The sequence below is a fragment of the Ictalurus punctatus genome, chromosome 15, assembly GCF_001660625.3.
Source record: "Ictalurus punctatus breed USDA103 chromosome 15, Coco_2.0, whole genome shotgun sequence".
Classification (NCBI taxonomy): domain Eukaryota; kingdom Metazoa; phylum Chordata; class Actinopteri; order Siluriformes; family Ictaluridae; genus Ictalurus; species Ictalurus punctatus.
The window spans coordinates 26800227-26811984 of record NC_030430.2 but is presented as its reverse complement, the minus strand read 5'-3'; the positions used below and the strand labels follow the sequence as shown (position 1 = coordinate 26811984).

The following is an 11758-nucleotide window of genomic DNA, read 5'->3' as shown; positions in this document are numbered from 1 at the left end:
CCCCTTCCCCCATTCCACAGGCTCACGACCATCATGGCTTTCAGTCCGCTGCAGAAAAGGGGTGGGGGTGGTGGGGTTAAATAAATAAATAAACCAATAAGGCAAACCAGGGGGGTTTCCAGTGTGTAGAATAAAATGGAAGAGATGGAGAAATGTGCTGATCTCCAGGCTGAAAGAACATAAAAGGGCATGAAATGTGATGTCAGGTTACAAGATTCCACTGTTTTATTTTTTAATTGTAAACAAATAAACAGGATGAATCTCAAAGCTGTGAAAGGGAACACTCTGTAGTGTGTAATGAAACCGATTTTATTTTATACCCCTAAATGTTAAACTGCATTGATCTCCTCTTTGAACAAACCAATAAATAAATAAATGCATATCATGTGCTATCATGATAATACTCATATACACCATTTTTCTCTAATAGAGGCATACACAGCATCTGAATCACACAAGAATAAGAACTGTTAATTGTGGATAAACTTTAATTGAAAAATGATTCATACAAGATCAAATTCTGGATATAAAAATAAAAATACATTGTTTTATATAAACACCATCTAGATTAAGGCCTACAATTTTAGACATTAAATTTAAGTCTACAGACCAATTTACATAACCATAAAAACCCTGTTTTAAATTATATTAATTTGCTTTAAATGTATTATATTCTATTAAATAAATAATTTTATTATCATTTTCCCTGTTGTGAACGTCACAGCTACAGGCCAAACCCACACCACAATAGAGATAGTGGGCTAAGTTGCTAAGATATTTTGCTAGCTCACTGACTAGCCCTTGTTGAAGAAATGACGTTTTAAATTCTAAAATAATCAGACTATAAATGTATAAGGGTGGTTTGCTTGTTTAGTTTCCAAATATAAACCTGTCTATCCGTCGAATTTAATTCAAATATTAGAGTTTCGTGTAACGTTTTGGTATAGCTAGCTAACCTAGTCTCCACTTTAAATCCACAACCTAGTTTGTTAGCAAATTAGCTTGTGAGGTAAACCAGCCCTGTCTGCATGCTAGCTGTTTGATAGAAGGACTGCGGCTTCGTTGCTGCTGTTTTAAAGTTTAAAGCTTTGCTAATTACATCATTTAGTGACTACGTTTGCTGCTAAAGTCTGCTATAAATTAACCAGTCGTGTAATTAACCCCTAAATCACGTTTTCTGGGTTTGGCAAAAGAAAACGACTCAAAGTTGATTGGACTAGCTCACTTTTTTTTTCTCTCGGTAAGGCTAAGCTAGCTAGCTACGACTGGGCTAGCTAGCTAGCTTGGCTAGCTTTTAAGCTAAATGCTTCTTACGAGAATGGACCTTTTGAGCCACCAATTTATGGATAAAATGAACAATAACATCGGAAGACTTCACTACGATTCTTATGATGGTGAGTGGTTGTAATGTTATGTTTTTAGCTAGTTAGCTAAACTATAAGTAGTTAGCGAGGGTTAGCCAGCTAGCTATATCATACGTATAATATAAAATAGTATAATAGCATATAGTAGAATGTATCGCGTGTAAGATTGATAGAAGTGCTGATAAAATGTTTGTTAATGGATAATAACATGAAAGGGAAAGTAAACCTGTTTGTTCTTTATTTCTCCTAAGTCATATATAACTGTTTTGTTTTTGTTGAATTTGAAATGTTTAGTATGTAAGATTTAGCAATAATGTATAATTTTGTTCTTTTGCTTCCACATTGTTTCTTAAATGTGTTCCAGAATATTGACTTCTATTTGAGCTAGGTATTAAATGAATCCGTTCAGTGTATTTATCATGCAGTGTTTAGCTGATTGTGTCACAACTCTCAGGTTTAATAAGGACGATTTTCAGTGAAACTGTAAATTCGGTGATCTTGATTATGATTTTTAATTGTGTTCCTGTATGTTAGATGATTCCGGGGACTCCAGGATGCACACGTTGTCCTCTTCCACAGGAAACAGCAGGACAGGGACCCCGATAAGCCCGATTAAAAGGAAGTTTGATGATGTAGACGTGGGGAGCGCTCAGGAGTACGAAAATGAACAAATGGCCAAGATGAGCTGCCTGCTTTCCTCTCACCTGTACGTGTAAAGTTGTGATTTATAAGAAACCTCTTCAACGCAGGGCAGCCGACACACTTCACCGCACATCAGCTTCGAAAGCCGTCGGATAACATCACAAAAGTCGTTTGCATAGTCACCGAATCGTCATGAGCATATCATTTATATAACAAAATGTTTTATACGAAGAAGGAAGACATTCTGAAGATACTTACAATAGAACGGACTTCAATAGAATAGAGTCTAATCACAATAGAAAATAATATATTCATTATTATTAATAAATAACTTTTTATAGGAAGAAATCTTTCATCGTAGCAACACAAACTCTCTCTTTACACATTTATCAAATTCTATACTCTTTATAATTCTATAATTGGTACTGAGGAGTCACGGACAGTTACAGAATGAATAATTTACTTTTGTTACTGTAAGAGAGTTTTAAAACCAAGAAGTGTGTGGGTCAACAAACAGTGATGATATGGTGGTTGATGGTTGGGAACAGTGGTGGTTGGTGATTGGTGGTTGGGAACAGTGGTGGTTGGTGATTGGGAACAGTGGTGATATGTGATTGGTGGTTGATGGTTGGGAACAGTGGTGATATGTGATTGGTGATTGGGAACAGTGGTGATATGTGATTGGTGGTTGGGAACAGTGGTGGTTGGGAATGTTGTTGGTTGGGAACAGTGCTGATTGGTTGTTGGCTTTACACGCCGGTGGTGAGTCACACGAACCTGCACTCTCAGCAGGTATAAGAGTAGCTGTGATGTTAGCTGGAGAGCTGTGTGGAGTGCAGGGCTGCAGAATTGTCACTAGACTCATTTTAAATAAAGCCGTTAAAGGACTCTAATAGGTCCTCTATAGCGATAGTCACTACTTCACAGTTTTGTCCTAAAGTGGCTACGTCTCTAATTTTTGTCTCGCAGAATATAAAAAACTACTTCTGAAAGTTTCATTGAAACAAGTTTGTGCTGTACCTGATGTCATTTCCTGTCATCGGTTCTAAGGGGAAATCCGGCAGACGGAGACACCAGGCCAGAACCTTGGACTCACTGCCACAACCCGTTCGAGCACGGTTCCTCCACCATCAGTGGGCTCCACGCCGGCCGTCTCTATTCCCCGTTCCACTTCTATGCCATGGAGCAGCCGCTGGCTCTGACCAAAAACAGTACGGACGCGGCCAGGTCCTCTTTCCTCCCGTCGCTCGGCTCTACAGAGCGACAGCAGGTCAGTTATCAGAGCCGTGCCTCGGTGTAGGATCGATGCGGCGCGAAAAAAAACATTATCCTACATAATTAACACACAGGAGAGAGAAAACTGAGAAAATGTTGAGAAAACGAGTGCATTAAAGTAAAGCTGTGACCGTCAGAGCTGCTGTTATAGAACTGAATCAGAAATCCAGGATTTAAGAGTATAACAGCGGCGAGATGAAATAACTGTGTTGTGTTTTACGTATTTAATGTTACTCAGAATCGTCCGTCGGTGATCACCTGCGCTCCGGCGAGTAACCGCCCCTGCAGCCTCTCAAACTGTCACATGTCTCCAAACGGCTTCTCCTCCGCTGAGAATAACATCAAGAGCAAAACTAATGGTAAGGACCGGGGTTTTATTTGGTGTAAAATGATTTAGTTTAGAAAAAACAATAAAGAAATGAAAGCGTAAGAGAGACAGCGAACAAAAATGTAAGTCATACGTTTAATATGTAGAAACAAATCATTGCATTTTGCAATCAGGCACAAAACTAAACTGCATATTGTCTTGGGTTTTCAGTGTTAGTCAAATGAAAGAAAAGTTTGGCATAAAGGATGTGTGTGTGTGTGTGTGTGTGTGTGTGAAAGATACCTGTGCTACCTTAAACACCATCTGAACACCTCTGTCCTTATCTATCTCGCACTCTCTCTCTCATTAGCCAACACCGTGTGTGATCCTGTGATCGAGGAACATTTCCGCCGCAGTCTGGGGAACATCTACAGAGAGCCGGAGGTGGCATCGAACTCTGTGTCCATCACCGGGTCAGTGGATGATCACTTCGCCCAGGCACTGGGAGACACCTGGTTACAGATCAAAGCCAAGGGCGGCGGTTCCGGGAGTCCCGAGTCCACTTCATAAAGTTCTCCAGAGAACCCGTCTGAACCTTCTGGGTTGGTTTGTTCTGGGTGAAACTCCTTTCACACCAAGTCTGAGCTAAAAAATTATATAGTTTAAAAAAAAACAAAACTTCCGCTTCAACACTGATGGAGACTAATGGAGTTCTCCATTTTTTTTTCTCGAACAGCCGCCATGAAACTGACCTTAGACCATTAGGATCTCGTACAGGATCATGTTAAAACTATGGCACTAAATTAAAAGCGGCAGTATGTAATGTAGAAACCTTTCCGACTTACAGCCATTTTATGCCGCACGAGTCCGGTTTAAGGTGTAAGGTCTGATTTATACTTCTGCGTAAATCTGTTTTATTTTATTTTAAGTTGAGAAAGGAAAAGGCGTTTAAACGTGTAAGCGAGTAGTTGGTGTGAATTCCTGTAAAATCGCAGTCTGTGCTGCTGTGCGTCAAGTAAATGCTGATTATTTGAGCAAGGAAGTGAACTGGATAACAGTGGGTTTGGGACGAGACCGAACCGCTCGACTCCAGAGCAAAACCTTAAAGCAGAGCAGGTCAGGAACCTGTTAGCTACGTTAAATTATACTGTAGTAAAACACTATACGGTTTATTTTTAAGGGTGCTTTTACAACTATTATGTTGTGATTTGCTTAATGCTACACTGCCCCCTAGTGATAACACACACCACTGTCAACATTTTATACACAATCACAGATTTGCTGAATCATAAATCAGACTGAAAAGGGGGTGGGGCTGAGCAACTGTGCTTTGTGGGCGGAGCTAATTGTATAAACAGAAGCATGTACTTACATTGTGCAGTTTTTCTACAGTATATAAATAAATTTTAACCATTACGTACACCTTTAAGACAGATTTAACATCAGTGTGATGAAGCTCAGATCACTTGAATGCCACCTAGTGGCCATTTTTTAGGAAAAAAATCATTTCAGTTTCAGCGTGGTGGCTCTGTCTAAGTGTAAGTGCTATAGTTATGAAACGTACCTTGTGGTTAAACCGTATTTTCCCGACGTCTCCGCTGTGCTGTACTTGAGAATGTCATCAGAACGAAAAGACGAAAGCCATAAGTATCAATCATTTTTCCGTGAGGACGGTGCAGGTGGTCTGATCTAACGAGCACTTTAAGTTTTTGCGGTTATACTGACGACATCATAGGTCACATGACAATGCAACATGACGGATGTAGTATTTCCGGATTGTATTCGTACCACACACGTATACGGATCAGTATGTACCACACCAGCGGGCGAGTAGTAGGTACTGAATCGAATGCAGTACGTGCTGACACAGTACGCGAATTCGGACGCACGGCTGCCGTCCTTAAAGTAGGATTCTTGAAATAATTCTCAGACATGTGGCGTAGATTATGCAGGGCCTTGTTTAGCATGATCCTGATGCACGTATAGGAGAGTCGTTTTTCACGTTTTTCTCTCAAAATTGGAGAAACTTGTACAGAACTTGGTGTGAAAGGTTAAAAAAAAAAAAACAAACAACTTTTCGAACAATAGATTTATGTGAACAGGGCCGTGAACAAATGTCAGTCATGGAATTTTTATTTTTATTTTTAACATTTTTGATTTTAAAGGGCTGCCAAAGATGCTTTCTACTATTTTGAAACATTTGCTGTATTTTATAACCGTCTCAAACATGCAGATTTTTGGATTTAAAAAAAAAAAAAGCAGTCTGAGAGCATCAGCTGTTTGTGTTCTCAGATCAATCGCGCTTTGGAGTTTTGCTAATTCTACAGTGAGTTATTCATAATTACACAAATTCTCAACAAACCTGTAAGATATCCAATATCCTGGGCTTTGGGTCGAGGATATGTTTAACGTTTCATCTCTAATACGCACTCATTAACCACACACACGCGCACACACACACAGTCTTTTATTTTATTTTTAATCTTTAATCTGCTTTTATATATATATATATATATATATATATATTATAAAATGTACTTCAAATAGCTGGTATCTATTACACACAGACTTCTATCTTTATACCATTCATTCTTAGTTTTTATTTTTAAATCAGTAACGGTTTTAGAAAGTCCTGCTGCTGGAACAGTGTACTCAATATATTTTTATAACAAATGTCTTTTACATATGACGGCACCTCGCTTCGAAGCACAGCCTCTGGAAAGGCATTTACATGCAGTATACACAGCTTTTTAAATAATTATTGCAGTGCTACAGATTTATAACGCTTTTTTACAGGACCGAGCGAGATGAACAGCAGCTTTATAACACCGTTTCGTTATTACTCTGCCGTGGTGTTCAGTTTTATTATCATATTTAATTTTTTTCACAAATGCAGTGTCCCAGATGTTTCCTGTGTCTAGCCATGTGCCGATATCTAGTTTTTCCATCATATTATTACAGTACTTTTTTTTTAAACAAAACTGCTATTTACTGCGTGTTTTTCTTGTGCAGTAGATAGAATTTTCTCCCTGATCGATATAATTGCGTGCTCACTGGCTTATGGATGGAGAGGATAAAATATTGCCCTGTATTACATCCTGCAATACAACAACAATCCAAAATAATATCTTAACACACACACACGTTGATCATTTTCACTACAACTGATAAAGGAACGTGTGAAGTTTTGCCAAATTTCTCATATTTTGGATCTCTGAATTTTAACACGTTATAACACGAGTTATCATTCAAAACTAGAGGTGGAGTGATAGAGGATGTTACTGATACCGATAACTAAATGGGGTGGGACCTACCTGTACCTGTAGTTATTAAAATTGATACTGAATGAAAACATAACATTCAGAGTAAAATATTGCTGAATTTTATTACAAAAATAAACAGTACTGACTGTACCATGGAAATGTACTGTACTTTTTTTAATGAAATAAATATTAATGCATTTTAACTATTAATAATAAATATTAAAGTAAATAAAACATCCAAACTGAACCAAAAAGTAACACTCCAAATAACAAATAAAAATAGACTTAAAAAAAAACCCCGCTTCAAATAACACAACAAAATGAGTCAGTGATGGTTTTTATTTCACCTCTAGAGGCCGCTCTTGTACTGTATAAAGACAGCGGATCCTTCTCAGCCACGACCGGGAAACATTATCGGGTGGATTTCTGTCCATAACCGATAGTTCCAGCAGTTGTGCCCATTTTATTGGGTGCTGATTAATCAGCAAAACCGATCAATCGATCGACCTCTATTCAAAAAGTTACACCAATAAAAACTGCAACGAGCCAGTCAACATGCGACTCTTGAATGATTGACAGTTGCGTAGTTGCCCCGCCTTCTTCTCCCCAGTTCACAGGGTTCGTTCTTTGCTCGACTCGATTTTCAGGCTTGAGAATAGATCTTTCTGTCTTTCTGTAGCTTTTTTCACAATTTAGACAAAACAATTCAATAGTCCTGCTACTAACCGGCATATTTATTACCTTACAAATTATTTTAACAATAACGGTGATTAAAAGGTGCTTTAAAAACACACACACTGCACATTATTACTCTGTGGTGTTGGCAGATCTGCACGTGTGAACACACTAAATGTCTCGGTGTAAATCAAGACAATTTTTTTCCGCCGATTTTTTCCCCCCTCTGTAACAGTGCACAAACTTTTGCACTCCATCACATACACCGCTCAATCACATTTCTTTAAAATCAATATTAAAACTCAGTGGTCCTTATCAGTACGGGACATTGTTTTTTAATCTTAAATCTTAAAAAACCAAAACAAAACACTACTGCAGCCTTGGTCAAACTTTATTCCTGATTATCGGCACGTGTTCGTTTATTTATTTATTTTTGCGTATGAACCTGTTATCACGTCCCACAATCCAGCTATAATCATGTCCGGTCTGGTTTTCCTCTCCCTGGGGCCGACGCCCGACGCTCACTCATTTACACTTCTGTATTCTCATATGTCTGAGTTTGGAATCTCGAGTCTCGGTCTTTAGTTCTCACAAAGTGTGAGGTGTCTTGAATAGATTAAATTTTGTTATCCCGATTATCACTTAATTCTTTCAAAAGGTTACGAAAGCGGCATTATAATAGTAAATAAGCTGGGAGGGAGTTTCCATGGTAACCATTTACCTTAACGTTACACAACTGCTGATCAAGTGATCATCTTCAAGTCGTATCCATCGTAAAACAGATGGACGAGTTATTGTGATTTTAAACATGGATTACACGTTCTCGTTTAAGTCATTCATTTAATAATTTTCATTAGAAGAAAAAGCAATTCCAAAATAAATCTATAAATGAAGACTATATAAGATGTAATGTAATGATGCGGTATAAAAAGAGGAGGCCCTAGTGAGTGACTGTGGTAGCTGACACGCCGCGGTGGCTGGGAAGATTTAGTGCTCAACGTACTTCACCGATTAGTCGCCATTTTGTCATTTTCAGTTCTGGAGAGCTTCGCCTTTTATGGAGTTTTGTGTGTGTGGCTTAAAGTTAATGCTATGAAAGCGCTCGGTAATTAAACACCTTCTTGGTGTTTATCAGCATACACACGTTAGTACGAAGATAATCTAAGTTACCAAAATGTTTAAATCAGGAGTCCGGAAAAACTTTTACACACAACTTGTACTAACAGATGAAAGAATCGATGTTTCGTGCTGCTCCGTAGTGCGAGTGAAGTAGTGATGGTATTTTCACTTATTCGTGATAGTTATTGTTTAAATTATAAAGTTACAGTGTGTAATCGATTATTAGCTTACTATTGAGCACCAGAACAAAAATGCTAAAACGCCTGTTTAAATGTAAACCAATCATCATTTAAATATTTAAAAAATAAATAAAAACACTGCAGCATGTAGCGCGAGGTTTCCGGCACGCCAAAGCGAATATTAATTCCACCGAGGTTTTCTGACACCGAGGTTTTTTTCCTGTAGCAAAACACTCTGAATTCTTGTGTATTATAAAATGACCATCGTTACGCAGTGCGTGATGAGTGACCAGTTTTTATCTCTTGATTTTTACTTCAAACATCACATTATCTTTATATTTAATATCCATTTCGCATGCCTGTCTTTCATTTTCTCTCTTTATTCTTTTCTTGAAAAAAGTTGATCTTTTTTTTTTTTTTTTTTTTTTTTTGAGGAACTGTCAGATCAGTTGACTGCCAGAACAGTTTGGGGAGAAGTCCTGAGGACGTTTCAGAATCACGTGTACGACGATGTTTGTGTGTTGTACGTGGTTAAAGTGGTAAAGGGGCTGCGTCCTCACTTTGTAAAAGCTCTCGAAATAAACAGTGAGAATATTATGGCTAGTCTATATGTAACTCTATTTACTTATTTGGTTGTTGTTTTTTTTCTTACAAGTGCCACTTTTATATTCATTAAACCTGAGAAAATACATAAAAAGTCTTTTAACAAACTTGTCTTATGATTGTTGTTATTGAAGGGGGCGTGGCCTATGTGCTAATGTGACTCAGAGTGAGTTTTATTGTCATTTCATTTCTAAACATTTCAGATTATCTAGATGTCATGGAATGCTGTTTCATCACAGATGAATAGTTTACATATCTGCACTATTTCAGACATTTCAGACACTGTATCTGGAACATTCTGGATAACCGGAGTCACTTTTCCTCTGTAACACAGTTCGGTGTCACTCTGCCTCACAATAATAAAAATACAGATGCTTCCATTTTCCCTCCTCGCCACTAGGGGCAGCGTATAACACCCGAGTAACTCATTCATCACAATTCCTCCTGCTGCTAAAGTTGACAGGTTTGAAGTATTCATGGTATGATAACTTGGTCTAAATATATCATGGTGTTAAACTGAAGGAAATATTTATTACCAAATCTTTGTATAAAAGTCTCTTTGTGCATCTTTAAGTCAACTGTTCTTTCTTATAAAAATATTTTTGAGAAGGACTTTTTCTGTCCCTGAGGTCCGTTGGTGTGATTTAGGACAAGTCCAGAGGGCCCGGTTTGAAATCTGGGTTATAACAGAGAAATGGGTGAGAGTGTTAATAAGAGTGCTATAATTAAGCAAATTAATCACTTTAAACACAATCTCACAATTCCTTTTAATACCACTAGGGGGCAACATCGGTACATCTAGTCCATCCATCCATCCATCCATCCATCCATCTCTATCCATCTATCTGACTATCTGTCTGGGTTGAGAAAAAAAAAAATTCTAGTTTGTATATTGTGAGTGAAATACACCACGGTTAATCCCGAATCTGACTCCATCTTTCTGTCAGACACTTTCTAAATCATAATGAATAGAAAAGTCCAATAAAACACTTTCCTCCTCTCCTGTCCATCATTACTCAGTCCTACATGAGCTGCTCTGAGGTTCAGACATGTTGCTGTAATCTTCTGTGGTCTCTGAATTTCATCCACTGTGTTATTGTTGAAAGCTGAAGCTTCTCGGGCTAGTCGTTTATTTTGTGCAGTGTTTTTTGTGCAGTGTTTTTTGTGCAGTGGGCGTCGCCGTCTCAAGATTTACATAATTACTTGTAGGATTATTCGACCTTTATCCATCCGTCTCCAGCTTCCTCCTCCTCTGAAGAGGATGTGAGCGCGTCCTCGGGGGACGGAGAATCTAAAATAGATTCTTTAAACAAGTGCAGTAAAAACACACACACACACACACACACACACACACACACACACACACACACACACACACACAGTGCAGATGTAAATGAAGCTGGCAGGATGGAGCTCTTCAGCCTTGCAGCTTCACTGCGTCACTGCTGCAGTGTGTAACACTGACCAGAGCTGAAACATGTAAAGGTAAAAGGTAAGAAAGGTTCTGAGAGGTCTTTGAAATCGTGAGAACCGTGATAAGGTGCAGAACCCGGTCCTGATGAGGATGGCACCGTGAGTGAGCTGGAGGTTCATTCAGTCCGTCAGCTCCACAGCGTACTCTTCCGCTCCTCACTGAGAACCGAAGAGAGAACAGACACGGAACCTGTCAGTCTGCCTCAGCGTCAGAGAACTCACATGTGCTGCTCACACCGAGTCTCCTCTCTTACCAACTGCTGTTTACTCTGCTGGAGATGCTGTGTAGTGTAGATCCTTTTTTATTTTTTAATTAACCACTGGAGTAAAGAATTAACACAATCAATATTTAATGAACTCCTGTGTGTCCCTTAGAGAGAATAACAACTCCGACTCATTTCCTGTGATGTCTAACAAGCTTGTACAGAAGATCTCAGTACTCTCCTACATACACAACATTTCTTTATTTTCATTTATATTCTCAGGTTCGTGCGGTTCTCACCACACGGCTGAACACGGGTCACGTCTGGAGACGATTCGAGCCGTTGCTGTGATCTGGATGCATTTTTGAGGTTGTTATTTTGTTAAACACTCAATCTGTAACCTCCAGGACCAACCCAAAAGATCACTAAACCTCCTTCCAGCAGGTTTTGGGAGAATTTTACAGAAATGTGATTACAGGTGCATCTGAAAAAATTTTAATATTGTGGAAAAAGTTCCTTTTTTCCCGTAATTTAATTAAAAAAGTGGAACTTTCATATATTCTGCATTCATTACACATAAAATGAAATATAAATTTGTTTTAATCTCGATGATTACAGCTTACAGCTCACGGACATCAAACATCCAGTTTCTCAG

At 38.5% G+C, this 11758-nt stretch overlaps 1 protein-coding gene across 1 annotated transcript; it reads left to right on the top strand.

Annotated features, from left to right (window-relative positions):
* Window positions 1-735: 735 nt before the first annotated feature.
* Window positions 736-7856, top strand: vgll4a (vestigial-like family member 4a). The gene is made up of 5 exons (XM_017487966.3): window positions 736-1394; window positions 1899-2070; window positions 3057-3276; window positions 3520-3640; window positions 3959-7856. The coding sequence occupies exons 1-5, from the start codon at window positions 1304-1306 to the stop codon at window positions 4156-4158; spliced, it is 804 nt and encodes a 267-aa protein (XP_017343455.1). The 5' UTR covers window positions 736-1303; the 3' UTR covers window positions 4159-7856.
* The last annotated feature ends 3902 nt before the right edge of the window (window positions 7857-11758 follow it).